Source organism: Dromiciops gliroides, chromosome 2 (assembly GCF_019393635.1).
Source record: "Dromiciops gliroides isolate mDroGli1 chromosome 2, mDroGli1.pri, whole genome shotgun sequence".
Lineage (NCBI taxonomy): Eukaryota > Metazoa > Chordata > Mammalia > Microbiotheria > Microbiotheriidae > Dromiciops > Dromiciops gliroides.
In genome coordinates this window covers 519,043,883-519,059,124 of record NC_057862.1, presented here as the reverse complement: position 1 = coordinate 519,059,124, position 15,242 = coordinate 519,043,883, and the positions used below count along the sequence as shown (strand labels likewise).

General features: G+C 36.3%; 1 protein-coding gene across 5 annotated transcripts in view; it reads left to right on the top strand.

Annotated features, from left to right (window-relative positions):
* ROCK2 (Rho associated coiled-coil containing protein kinase 2) overlaps window positions 1–15,242 on the top strand; it is a 168,189-nt gene that overhangs the window by 83,094 nt on the left and 69,853 nt on the right. For all 5 annotated transcript variants that reach the window (XM_043989249.1, XM_043989246.1, XM_043989248.1 and 2 more), the window contains exons 4-5: window positions 7,030–7,167; window positions 11,613–11,873. In XM_043989249.1, the coding sequence (XP_043845184.1) occupies window positions 7,030–7,167; window positions 11,613–11,873 (399 nt within the window). The remainder of the gene's footprint in view (window positions 1–7,029; window positions 7,168–11,612; window positions 11,874–15,242) is intronic.

Below are 15,242 nucleotides of genomic sequence, written 5' to 3'. Positions count from 1 at the left end.
TCCCCCAAGTACATGAAAAAAAATTTTTTTTAACATTTGTTTTTTAAAACTTTGAGTTCTAAATTCTCTCCCTCTCTCCCCTTACCCCCATTGAGAAGGCAAGCAATTTGATATAGGTTATACTTGTATAGTCATGGAAAACATTTCCATATTAGTCATTTTGTGAAAGAAGACATAGACCAAAGAAACTCAAGAAAAAAAAGTGTGCTTCAGTCTGTATTCAGACACCATCAATTCTTTCTCTGGTGATGGATAACATCCCTTCAATTTCCCACCAGAAAAGAACTGCTATTATTTTTTTTGTCCATGTAGGTTCTTTTCCTTTTTGTTTTTTAATCTCTTTTTGGATACAGACCTGGTAGTGGTATTGCTAGATCAAAGGAATGCATCCTTTTATAGTTCTTTGGGCATAGTTCTGAATTGCTCTATATAGAATGATTGAATGTTCTACCAACAGTTCATTAATGTCTCATTTTTTCCATATCCCCTCTAATATTTGTCATTTTCCTCTTCTCTCCTATTAGCCTATCTAATAGCTATGAGGTAGTTCTATAGAATTATTTTGATTTGTGTCTCTCCAATTAATAGTGAATTAGAGCATATGGCTTTAGATACCTTTGATTACTTCATCTGAAAACTGTTCATATCTTTTGATCATTTATCAGTTGGGGAATGGCTCTTATTTTAATAAATTTGACTCAGTTCTCTATATGTTTGAGAAATGAGGCCTTTATTAGATAAGCTTGCTTCAAAAGTTTTTCACAGTTACTCTTGCTAACTGTATTTCCCTCTGGCTTATTCCCGCCTCCATTTATTCTCTCTTCTTTCACTGTATCCCTCCTCAAAAGTGTTTTGCTTCTGACTACCCCCTCCCTCAATCTTCCCTCTCTTCTATCATCCCCTTATTCCTTTCCCCTTCTACTTTTCTACACTCAACAGAGTGTGTGAGATTCCTTTTTTGAGCCATCTCTGAGAGTAAGGTTCACTCACTCCTTCTTACTTCCTGCATCTTCCCCTTCACTGTAAAAGCTCTTTCTTGCCTCTTTTATGGGAGATAAGAATTTACCTCATTCCACCTCTCCCTTTCCCTTTTCCCTAGTGCATTCCTCTTTGACTCCTTAATTTTACTTTTTTGGATTATCATGCCTTTATAGTCAATTCATACACACACACACACACACACACACAATCCTTCCAACTGCCCTAAAAAATGAGAAAGTTCTCATGAGTTACAAGAATCATCTTCCCATATAGGAATGTAAACAGTTTGTTATAATTCTCTCTAGTCTTGTATTTTTGAAAGTCAGATTTTCTATTCAGCTCTTATCCTGTCACCAAGAATGTCTGAAAGTCCTCTATTTCATTGACTGTCTGTATTTTCCCCTGAAGGATTATACTTAGTTTTTCTGGATAGGTGACTCTTGATTGTAATCCCAACTCCTTTGCCCTCTGGATTATCACATTCCAAGCCCTCTGAAACTTTAAAGTAGAAGCTGCTGGATCTTGTGTTATTCTGATTGTGGCTTCATGACAGTGGAATTGTTTCTTTCTGACTGCTTGCAATATTTGCTCCTTGACCTGGGAGCTCTGGAATTTGGCTATAATATTCCTGGGAATTTTCATTTTGGATTCTTTTTTAGGAGGTGATTGGTGGGCTCTTTACAATTCTATTTTATCCTCTGGTACTAGAATATCAGGGCAGTTTTCTTTGATAATTTCTTGAAAGGCGGCATCTAGGCTCTTTAAAAAATTTTTTTTTTAAATCATGGCTTTCAGATAGTCTGATAATTTTAAAATTATCTCTCCTAGATCTATTTTCCAGGTCAGTTATTTTTCCAATGAGATATTTCACAGTCTTCTATTTTTTCATTCCTTTGGTTTTGTTTTATTGTTTCTTAATTGCTCATAGTTGTTAGCTTCCATTTGCTCAATTCTAGATTTTTTTTTGGGCTGGGGGCAGGCAATGAGGGTTAAGTAACTTGCCCAGGCTCACACAGCTAGTAAGTGTCAAGTGTCTGAGGCTGGATTTGAACTCATGTCCTCCTGAATCCAGGGCCAGTGCTTTATCTACTGCACCACCTGGCTGCCCCCTTCAATTCTAATTTTTAAGGAATTTTTTTTAAAGGAGTTTTTCAGTGAATTTTTTTCCATTTGGCCAGTTCTGCTTTTTAAGGCATTTTCCTCTTTGTCTTTTTGTACCTCTTTTACCATTTGGCCTAGTCTGTTTTTTATGGTGCTATTTTCTTCAGAATCCTGTGTGTGTTTTGTTTAGGGTTTTTTTTTTTTTTTGCATCTGTTTTCAGAGATACTTTTAGGGACCTGTAAGTTTTCAGTTCTTCCAAGGTGGTATGATATAAGGAGAGGCATGTTTACTATTCTCCTGCCCTGTGCTCTGGTTTGTGGTGATCTCAAGCACTTTTTTTCTCTCCTGGAACTGTGGCAAGGTCCCTGCTCCCCTTGTGGCCACCCAGGACTGCTACCCAGATCTGAATATGGGCAAAGCAACAGAGTGCTGCCTCAGTGCTAGCAAAGAGACCACTATAATCTCCTTCTGACCAGCTGCTGCCATTGCAGATTCAGTGGCTCCCAAGGCTTGCTTCTGATTTGCTGGGACCTGATCTGTGCTGGCACAGCCAGTGCTGGATTGTGCTCCATTCTCACCCAGGAGTGACAACCTTTCCTCCCTAACTTCTAAGTTGTTTTTGGCTGGAAAATTGTTTCACCCTGTTTTTTTGTGGGTGTCCCTGCTCCAGGAATTATTTTTTGGCATTATTTAAAGGTATTTGGAAGGCTTTGGGGGAGAGCTCATGCAAGTTGCTTTCTGCATTTTCTCTGCCATCTTGGCTCCACCTCCTGTTCATTTATTCTTGTAATTTTGTGTGAGTATGTTGCTAGCACTAGGTTTTTGCTTTATAGGACTTTTTTGAGCCAAATGAGAATTAAATTAATTTCACAGTGTAGTGTCTACTGCAGTTCTAGCAATTCTGATTTCAGGCATAGTTCAGTTTTGAGGACTTCTTTGAATGTTGTTGCTCTTGTTAGACTATGAGCTCCTTGAGAATGAGATAACTGGTTTTAGCCTTTCTATCCCTAGCACAGTGCCTGGCACATAGTTGATATTTAATAAACACTTTTTGACCAACTCAGTTTTAAGACTTTGTTTAGAAAACTGATTCATGAGCCAGGTCCACTTTGTGATCTGTAATGGTACTTTCTTGATCCCTGTTATGCCCAGTGGAGGAGGGGTTATGAATTCCTAAGGTAGAGATAGGATAATCTTTTCTTTTTTGAGGACCAGAGGGAGAATAAATTCAGTCAAACAATTTAAAAAGTAGCTTATTTACTGAGTTTGTTTTTAGAAGTAGAAAATGTTATTCTCAACCCGTGTTTAAGAATTGAAAGCATAAAATTCTGTTTTAGAGTTAAAATAGTCATATATTACATATCATAGACAGTTAAGGGAGGAATAACAAAAACAACAACTTGTCTTTATTGGACACTTGAAGGTTCTCAAAGGTTTTTATGTACATTATCTCATTTGATCTTGACAGAGTTCTGTATAGTAGGTCCAAAAGGTACTGTTAATTTCATTTTGTAGATCAGGAATCTTAAACCCATAGATAATAAGTGACTTACCTATGGACATCAAACTAGTAGATACTGGAGGCAAGATTCAAACCTAGAACACATCTGATTTTTAAGTTTGGCATTCTTTCCACTGCACCAAATTGGGTAGAGAATTAATAGGAAGAAAAAGAGAGAGACTTTTATAGACTAAAATTTATGTTTTGTGATCTTTTACTATATTGCCATCAAAGAATTTCACATTTCTGCTGTATTTTCATGCCTTTAGGCATAAATAAGCACATCATGTTTTAGAACTTGCTCCACAGTTCAGATGAAATCAAGCCAAAAGCTATATCTTGCCTGTGGGTTGGAGTTTCCTCACCCTTGTTCGATGGGTTGGTAACTGCCATTCAATGCAGTTTTCTGAACAAAACACAGGCTGCAGTAGTGCTATTTATGAAGAATATTAGAAACATTTGCTATGGACAGTACTGTTTCCATTTATTGTGTATTTTTAGAGTACGTGTCAAACACTCTTTTCTCTGCCAATTGTCTTGTTTAGTTATCTTTAATAAAAAGGACACTAATTACTTTTATTTGGTTATGTTTAACGAGCTGGTAAATATGCAGAATTATCCACTCTGTTCTTTATAACAAAATTCCCATAGGCACAGTTAGTATACATATTTCATGAATCTGCCATAGATATTATTACATTGGGATTAATTGATTGACCTCTTAAATATTCAGCAAGAGGCACTCCTAATGAAGTTAGGAATGGTTTAGAATCCTACTTGGTAAATAGAAATGAAGCAGAATAAAGAGCTCCATAAAAATAGAAGCAGTTTTTCTAGAACATGTTTACTGGATTCACCATTTGTTTTGAGCTGATCTAATTCAACACAGATTAGGAAAAAAAAAATCTTTTGGAAGGAGAATTGTAAGGTCTCCCAGTTTGTGAATTTGAATTTAGTAGTTTTTATAGTAGATGGATTGTCTTGATCTTTATTGTCATGTACTTAGCCTTCTATATGGAGTATACTTCCCGTGGAATTGCAAACCATCAAAATATTTGAAAGTAGAAAATAAAAAGAGGTTGCATTTAGCTATTGAATGTTTAATAGTTGGTGGAATATATTCAGAATATTGTGATCCTGAACTTGAAGTACCATACCATTCATAAATCCGCCATAGAATATGTCTAGTGTTTTTGTTTGTAATAAAATCATGTTTAACTTGCATTTTTAGGCAGATCCCACTTTCTATTTGTTTCTATTCATCCACATCTTTGTGCCTTCACTTACCACATGCAACCTCAGCTTATCACAAGAGAAATCTGAATTTGGGGGTATTAAACTGAATTTAGTTATAGTATTAGCCCAGACCCATTGGTGGCTTCTTGAGACTTGGTGTCTGAAAGGCCTGGATTTAACTACAGCTTTGGATTTTTATTAACCATGTGTGACTGTGTACGTACAGCTTTTAACTTCTCTGGGCTTCTGTTTCTTCATCTGTATAATTGGGACAGAAATAGCAACTACCTCACAGAGTTGTAAGGATCAAATAGGGCAATACATGCAAAGCATGTTGCAAACATTAGAAATGCTATAAAGATAAAAGTTACTGTTATTATTTTGTTCTTATTTTTTGATTGAGTTCAGTTATAATATAGGTTTCTCATCTTTTTTTGTGTGTCATGGACCCTTTTGGCATTCTGAAATCTATGGACCCTTTCTTTATAAGTGAACATAAAGTACATAGGACAAGTCGCTATCCTCTTTTATTCTTTTGTGTCTAATATTCTGAAGACTATTTTATAGATGCATAAAATTAATACTTTTTTATTTTTAAATGTTGTATTCTCCTCTAGGCTCATTGAAAGAACTCTATTAGCTGACAGGACAACAGTAATAATATGTACTTTATCCCCTCCCCACCGGATTTTGATATTCTTGGCCAAGTTACTCTATTTTGAAAGCTTTCTATTTCTTCATTTGGGATTTGCTTTAAGAACTTTTTTTCCCCTTCAGTTTTTAGGAACCAGTCTAGTGTTATATCTAAGCCATTGTGGGTAATGACTTTGTTGGTCTCCTATAATGGTCTGGTTCCGATATAGTTTATTGATGTTCCCCAAGATGTTTTAAGGTTTATACCAAGTAGGCCAAAAGCCATGAAAAGGTTTGGAAAGAATCGTTCTGGGGCATAGGGAGAGGTATTGTGGAAAAAGAAGTCCAGAGAGTCATGAGTAACCCAGAAAGGAATAAAAGAGTAGACATAACTGACCTGGGCACTTTTCTTAAAATGGAAGATCCCATAAGAGCTGACCAACCAGAGGAAGGGGCTGTAGGAATGTTGTGATCTTCTGGATGAGAAGGCTGCTGGGTATGGTGGTGAATTAAGTCCAGAGCGTCAAGAGTTGGAGGCCAGAGAGGAATGAAGGACTGAACCATTAATCCTTAAACAGGGGCAGCCAGGTGGCACAGTGGGTAGAGCACGGGCCCTGGAGTCAGCAGGACCTGAATTCAAATGTGGCCTCAGACACGTGACACTTGCTAGCTGTGTGACCCTGGGCAAGTCACTTAATCCCAATTACCTCACTTAAATTTTTTTTTTTAAAGCCTACCCCTGGTTTTATCTCTAGTTTCTGCCCTACCTTCTTCAAATTAGAGTTCTTTTCCAGGAATTAAATGAGAGGTGCTTTGAACTGTCTAAATTTTAATGCTCCGTTTAAAAAAAAGTGGGAGTTGCCTAGAGGAAGAATTGGGTGTTAAAGCTTTGTTTATTTGAGTAGTTTATTTGCCCTTAGGAGTTGACTCTAGTGTTAGAAAAACAACACCATTTTTTCAGAAATATATTTATTCTCTTCTTCCCACCCACACCCCTCCCCTTATGGAAATACCAATTTTCTAGTAAGATTACTATTTACTTTTTGGGGGGATGGGGCCATGAGGATTAAGTGACTTGCCCAGGGTCACATAGCTAGTTAGTGTCAAGTGTCTGAGGGTGGATTTGAATTTAGGTCCTACTGAATCCAGTGCTGGTGCTTTGTCCACTGCGCCACCTAGCTGCCCCTAAGATTACTATTTAAAACAATTTTGACCATGTTTTAAACTTTGTTAAATGTGTTTCATCCCCATTAGTTGACATCTCCATATTTTCTTTGAAGTGGTAGCTTATTCTTTTATTTACTTAATCCAGCAATTTATGGAATTGCTATTAAGTTTTTGTTAATGAAATGAGGTTCTTATTGTTAACATTGGACAGGTGTTTTATCATTGGTTTATTAAAGTTTACCTAGGCATTTTTCCTTTATTAAGAATTTATGCTATTTTCCATTAGAGAACTTATTTATATCATATTTTGCAGCTGATATAATTAATAATGTATTGCAAATCAAGTCTCCAGTTCATAAGTATCTCTTCTTTATAAAAAAATAAAATTACATATTTTATAAATCAACAGGTTCGTCATAAAGCATCACAAAATGTTTATGCCATGAAGCTTCTTAGTAAATTTGAAATGATAAAAAGATCAGATTCTGCTTTTTTTTGGGAAGAACGAGATATCATGGCCTTTGCCAATAGTCCCTGGATCGTTCAGGTAAGCAAGGTTACTTTACAAATTTACTGTATACTTAGTAAATTTAAATCATACAAGAGAAGGCTTATTTTGTTTCCTGAAAATCCAGTATGTTTGTATTTTTTGTATGATGTTTATAAAGTTTCAACACTATAGTTTAATGTTAACAGGATTTGACACATTAAGCCATTTTTAATGCTTCTGTGGCAGTATCCTTTATTACTGTTTCTGAAATAAAAAGACCAAATTCAGAAACCTTAATTTAAAATTAAATTCTTTAATTATCTATATAATTATTGTGGTAAAAGAAAATAATGTGATAATAGATTTTTTTTTTAAGTGAGGCAATTGGGGTTAAGTGACTTGCCCAGGGTCACACAGCTAGTAAGTGTTAAGTGTCTGAGGCCAGCTTTGAACTCAGGTCCTCCTGACTCCAGGGCCAGTGCTTTAACCACTGTGCCACCTAGCTGCCCCGATAATAGATTTTTGAACATTTAACAACTTTTTGCTTTCCCTCCCCCCAAATTACCTTTTAATATTATATTATTAAAACAGTTGATCATGCAATTTTATAAGTATTTATGAAGGTGCCCCCTAGGTATACAGTATTGTGTTATGTGTTAGATTAGATGTAAAGTTTGAATAAGATGTACTTTTTGCTTTCCTGGAATTTTCAGTTCAGCAGAATAGGAAACTCAGAACTATTATAAAATAATGCATAAAAATGATGGTACATGCAAGCATTTCAATGGAGAAATGGCTCTAAAGTGTGGTGATGTAAACCAAGGCAAATGCTCTCTTAATGGAATTTAGATCTTTTTCCAAAGGGAAAGACCAGAGAACACTAAGGCCAGTTTTCCAGAGAATGCAGAGGCCAGTTCTTGAGATTTAAATCCCCTTCTTTCTAAAAGGAAAGTAAAATCAGAGATCAATGCCTGTAAAAATGAAAAGAAAGGTTTTATTAATCAGGGCAGAAAATCAAGTATGATCATGGGTGCTATTTAGCCTATTGCTGGATAGGTTTTTATACAGTTTAAACAAAGTTAGGTAAGAAATTTGGAGGGGAAGGTGGGTTTAGAAAGGCCCACTCCCAAAGGGAGGGGGATGTGTGTGTTGAGTAATTCCAGGGGTGGTGGATGTGGCCTTTGGTACACAAATCAGAAGGCATTCTTGGTGTTTGGAAGTTCAGTTCAAGGTCTTGATGAGGAGATCTCTTCAAAAAGAAAAAGGATTATTCCAGAGTTGAGGAATAGCTCAAGATAAGATCCCTAACCATAGTCCTGCAGTCAGATAAGTCTTTGGCTTCAGGGTTACTGATACCCTTCAGGTTTAGCTGGTTTTTCTCTTGGTCACTCAAAGGATTGTTGGTGTGTTAGCCAGTGAAGCCAGTTTTTATACCATTCTGGTTACCTTGATAATTGGAGGGGCTCAAGCAAATCAAGGTGCCCATTTTCACACTGAGGGCCAGGCAAATCCCATTTAGGATTAAAAATATGCTACAAAACTGGGTAAAATAAATAAAAGAACATTACCAAGCTTCCCCCCCCCCATTATTTCAGCTTTTAGGACAGTGCCTGTAACACAGTTGTCACTTAGTAAATGCTTGTTGAATTGACCTTTCTTTGTAGCTTATGAATAGGAATCCTTACAGTCAGAAGCATCTATTACAGTGAATGTATTTTAGGAAATAATGCATAATGTGACTGGCAAAGTTGGGGTGCTTTTAAGAATATTTTATATTTATATGTATCAGCTAGTTAGCTGTTTTCTGTTTGTCACAGACTGTTCCGTTAACCCTAGCCTGTTATCATAAATTAATGCCTTTGGTCATTCATTCTTAGTTCAATATTTTTTGAATGCTTTACTATGGGAAAACATAGTGCTGGTTGCTGACTGCCAAATGAAAACAAATGAATAAGAGTAATCTTCCCCTCCTTTGATGTATAGCTTGATAGCATTCACCGTGCTGTCATGTCCCTTCTCATTTGATCTCTATAGTAACCCACGGTGGTAGGCAAGCCTCTAATTGAAAACAAATATATTATAGGAGGTGGAATGGGAGCGGGAGAGGGAAGATGAGTCTTCTAACTAGTGAGAGTTAACTCAATTGGGCTCTCATGCCAGCCCAATCCACTTTGGGATAGCATTGATTTTTAGGCAGTTTGTCCTTACTGCAAGCCTAAATCAACATCTGCACAGTTTTCACCTACTGAATGCACAGTCATTTTTGGTTACAAATAAGTCATAGTTAATCATCATGGTAAAATAAGAAAATTAATGTTCTATTACAAGGCACATTCCCTTACTATCATTTCATTTTTTAGGGAGAATTACCATTAGATGGTAATCAATCATTCCCGATTGACTTTATTGAAGATGTTATACATACTGACAATAAAGAACAAAACCCTATTAGAAGCTGCAGCATGAGTTTTTATTTCTTTCATGATATTCCTTTTTTCATTCCTTTTAAAAATACCTACAACTGTAATAACATTGTGTACAGATAATAACATCTGTTTACAAAGTATTATTATAGAAATATTTGGCTATGGAAAAAATATATTTCCGAGAAAAGTTGTATCTTCTCTCCTGAGTATTACTACCATCAAAAACCAGAAAAACTTATTAGGCCTGTAATTCTTTATGATAAAGAATTTTTTCAAATACTAGATTAAAAAGGTCATTTACTACTATGTCTTGTGTACCTAATCTAGTCTAATGAGCCACCATTCTATTTTTTAGCCAGTACCAGATAGTTTTGATGATTTTTACTTTACAATTACAGTTGAGATCTGGGTATAGCTAGGTCACCTTCCTTCACATTTGTTTTCATTAATTCCCTTGATCTTTGTGACCTTTTGTTCTTCCAAATGACTTTTGTTATTATTTTTTCTAGCTTTATAAAATAATTTTTTGGTAGTTTGATTGGTATGGCACTGAATAAGTAAATTAATTTAGGCAGAATTGTCATTTTTATATTTGCCTGGCATACCCATGAACAATTGATATTTTTCCATTTCTTTAGATTTGAATTTATTTGCATGAAAAACATTTTGTAATTATGTTTTTATAGTCCCTTGGTTTGTCCTGGCAGGTAGATTCCCAAGTAGTTTATGTTATCTGCGGTTATTATCTTGTTTTTTGTTTGTTGGATCTCCATCCTCCCCCCCCCCCCCCCCCAGGGTCACACAGCTAGTAAGTATCAAGTGTCTGAAGCTGGATTTGAGCTCAGGTCCTCCTGAATCCAGGGCCAGTGCTTTATCCACTGCGCCACCTAGCTGCCCCCTGTGGTTATTATCTTAAATGGAATTTCTCTTATTCCTTGCTACTACTGGACTTTGTTGGTGACATATGGATATTCTGATGATTTATGTGGATTTATTTTATATTCTTTAGTTGATTCTCTATATAATCTGAAAAGAATGATAGTTTTATTTCTTCATTGCCTATTCCAATTCCTCCAATTTCTTTTTCTCTTACTGCTATAGATAACATTTCTAGTACAACATTGAGTATTAGTGGTGATAATGGGCATCCTTGCTTTCACCACTGATCTTATTGGGAATACTTTTAGCATATCCCATTACAGATGATGTTTGCTTTTGATTTTAGATAGATACTACTTTTCATTTTAAGGAAAGCTCCATTTATTCCTATGTTCTCTAGTGTTTTTAAAAAGAATGGGTGCTGGGTTTTTTTGTTTTTTTTATGGGTGCTGTATTTTGTGAAAAACTTTTTTTTTTCTACATCTATTGAGATAATCATATGATTTCTGTTTGTTTTGTTATCAATATGGCCAATTGTTTGTTATGTGATATGCTTGATTATGCTAATAGTTTTCCTAATATTTAACCTGGTATAAATCCTACCTGGTCACAATATATGATCCCTGTGATAGATTGTGTAATTTCCTTTTTAATATTTTATTTAAAATGTTTGCTACTACTAGCCTTTCAAAGTTGAATACTTGCAAATTCATTCAGTAAATACTAATTGAACACTGGCTATGGATTTTTTGCCTGCCTTTCCACATCCAGTTAGCTAAAGTGCTTCTGTTGAAATATATAGTTCATTATTTTCCTCCCCAAAGGACAATGATTTATGTTTATTTTGAATGTAAACTCACAGGATGGGCATATACAGATGTTTTTGCTTTTTACATAGAGACAGAACAAAATAAGATATACTCAAATCTTTGTTTTCTTTTTTTGGTGGGGGGAGGTGAGGCAATCAGGGTTAAGTGACTTGCCCAGGATCACACAGCTAGTGTCAAGTATCTGAGGTTGGATTTGAACTCAGGTTCTCCTGACTCCAGTGCTCTCTATCTACTGCATAAACCAGCTACTGTGACAAATCTAACACAAAAGATTGAGAATAATTTTTTCAGTGCATATTTTTAACCAATTATTTTTCTCAGAAGTAATTCTAGTGTATCTCTCACATCTCTCCTCCTTTTTTTGCAGCTCTTTTGTGCCTTTCAAGATGATAGATATCTTTATATGGTAATGGAATACATGCCTGGTGGAGACCTTGTAAACCTTATGAGTAACTATGATGTACCTGAAAAATGGGCCAAATTTTACACAGCTGAAGTTGTTCTGGCTTTAGATGCAATACACTCCATGGGCTTAATACACAGAGATGTGAAGCCTGACAACATGCTTTTGGATAAAAATGGACATCTGAAATTAGCAGATTTTGGCACTTGTATGAAAATGGATGAAGTAAGTATACGATTAAAATTGTTACACTTTGCTGATAACTGTAAAACATTAACAAATAAACTAAAACTTTAGAAATATAAACATACATTACTTAACAATTTAGTTAATAATTCAGCTTTGATTTCTTTCCTTTTTGACATTCTAGTTGTGGATGTTTGGTATTAACCATACAGATTTTCAGTTCCCTTGAGTAGATAAGAGAAAGAGCTGGTTTCTCTTCCATGATACTCAGCCAGTGTACCAAACCTTGTTTACATTGTCTTACACGACTAAGAAGATATTATATACACTTAAATAAAAGAGACTCACAACCTAGGTATCATAAAATACTCACTGTATACGTGCATGTTCTCTCTCTGTCCCCTCTTTCTCCCCCCCCCCCCCCAACTGTGTCTCTTACACACAAATCATCATTGCCTACATTTGTAATGTTACTTGTGTATGTCCCCTTTTCTCCTCTGACACTGCTACCACCCTGGTACAGGTCCCTATCACCTCAGACCTAGGCTATTGCAATAGCCCATTGGTTGGTTTCCTTGCCTTAAATCTCCCCGCACAGCAATTCACCCTCTGCTGTCCAATTCATCTTTCCATGAAAATCTCTATTCAGTAAAGTTCAGTGGTTCCCTATCACCTTTAGTATCAGATATAAAGTTCTCTTTCTGACGGTCAAACCCTTCATAACCTATCCCCTTTTCATTCTTCTTGTACCTTACTCCCCTCCACATACTCTGTGATCCTGTGACCCTCATTTCCTTGCTGTTCCTCTCACAGGACACTTAGTCTCCAGACTCTTTATTTTCACTGGCTTTCCTCTGTGCCTAGAATTCTCTCCTTCCTCATCTCCATCTCCTAGCTTCAAGTCCCAGTTAAAAGTCTACCTTCTAGCTGTGTGACCCTGGGCAAGTCACTTAACCCTCATTTCCCTGCCCCGCCCCCCCCCCCAATTTTTTTTTAAAATTCTACCTTCTACAAGAAATATTTATAGTTCTTTAATAATACTGCTTTACCTCGGTTGACTATCCCCAATTTATCCCATATATATCTTGTTTGTATATAGTTGTTTTCCTGTTGTGAACATTTTGAGAACAGGGACCGTCTTTGGCTTTTAAAAATATCCTTAGTACTTAGAATAGTGTTGGCATATAATAGGTGTTTAATAAATACTTGTTGACAGACTGCCCTGTCTTTATCCTAACATCCTTATGGCAGCCTTTCAGCCTATTCATCTGCTTGAAAAGTTATATGTTGCTGCCCCAGAGTTTTGTGGATTGTGTGTTCAGTTTTATGTCTCCTTGTATGTCTAGTCTTTTAATGTCTGTTCCTGGACCAGGGAACTCACAAAGAAACTGTTGTTCTTACTTTAATTCGTGCCAGTGTGTCTTCACTCGTGAACCTGTAGCAAGGTTGGGCCTTTTCCACAGACCTGCTTGATTATTTTCAATTTGCCTTATATGTATCTTACTTGCTCATGGTTGCATGTTGTCTCTCCCATTAAACTGTGAGCTCCTGGAGGTCAGAGATTGTTTTTGCCCTTTTTGTACACCCTGTGTTTTGCACAGTACCTGGAACATAGTAAGTGCTTGATGGAGTTTCTTTACTATGTGCCAGATGCTGTACTTAGTGGTTAAGATACACAGATTAAGAATGTCATAGTCTCCATCAGTAGAAACAAGATGACTACTTTTCTTCCTGCTACTATAGCAGGAATATATGCTTCAAGGCTGGGTTTGGCTGCACCACCTTGGAAGGTCCCTTCAGTCAGTGAGAAGAAATTATTATTGTTGTTATAGCTTACATATTTATTACTTATTCTCAGAGTAATATTAATATTAATGATGACAATAGATAAGCCAAGTCTGAAAGTTGCAAATTATCCAAATGTAATTGTTTAAAAAGGAATGTTTATTTTCAGTTATTGAGCAAAGAGCAAAGAATTTAAAAATACCTAATTCCTTTTACATAACTTCATGAGGTTTACAGAATGTTTTCCTATGAGGCAGATCATACAAGTGTTATTACCCCCACTTTCATACTCAGTAAACCAGTTAGTCAACAAATATTTATTAATTTCTGTTATTATTAGGCAGCTAGGTGGTACAGTGCATAGCCTGCCAGGCCTGGAGCCAGGAAAAACTGAGTTAAAATTCAACCTCGGGGGGGCAGCTAAGGTGGATCAGTGGATAAAGCACCAGCCCTGGATTCAGGAGGACCTGAGTTCAAATCCAGCCTCAGACACTTGACACTTACTAGCTGTGTGACCCTGAGCAAGTCACTTAACCCTCATGGCCCTGCAAAAAAAAAAAAATTCAACCTCAGACACTTACTTCCTCTGTGATATTGGGCAAATCATTTAACTTCTCTTTGTCTTAGTTTCCCTAGCTATAAAATGGAAGTAATAATAGTAATAACCTGTCTCCCAAGGTTATTGCAAGGATCAAAAGAGATAATAATAATTTTTATTATTATGTGCTAGGCATTAGGGATACAAAGTAAAAAATAAAATAGTCCCTGGCCTCAAGCTTACATTCTGTCAGGAGAAATGACATAAATAAATGTATGCAAACAAAACCATCCATCTAGACCATCAATAAGACTAGAGCTGGAGAAGAATCTTAGAATCCATCTCGTCCAATCTATGAGTGTCACAGAAATAGTAAATGTTGGAGGCCAGATTTTGACTCAGGTCTTTCTGACTCCAGGCCCGGCAGTCTATCCACTGTATCACATAGCTGTGTTCAATTCTACGTCCTCAGCCTTCATCTCTATCCCAAAGTTCTTCAGCTATCTGCTTGACATTTCCATGTAGATGTCCCATAGTGATGTCTCAAATTCAACACGTATAAAATAGAACTTATTATTTTCCCCCTAAATCCATCCCATTTCATAACTTCAGATTAGCACCCTTAGAAATCTTGCTTGACTCTTAATTTTTCCCTCTCTATCCATATCCAAGCACTTGCTGATTCTTGTTCATTCTGCCTCCACATCTCTCACAATTATCCCCTTCTATCCACTTAATTCATAATTAGCCTAAATCAGTCTTTCATAACTGCTTACCTGTACTATTACAATAACCTCCTAATTGATTTCTCTGCCTTCTGCAATTTCTAGTCCATTCTTTTATACACCTGCCAAATTGATATTCCTAAGCCATAGGCCTAACCATGTCATTCACTTGCTCAAGAAGTTTCAGTGGCTTCCCATTGCCCCTAGGATAAAATATAAACTCTTCAGGCATTTAAACCTTTTTATGAACTGGCTTCAGTCTGTTTTTGTACTCTGAGGATACCTTACTCCCCTCACATAGGCTTTATTTTAGGCAGATTGTTCTATTTGCTGTTTCTTAGCTATCACATTCAAACACCC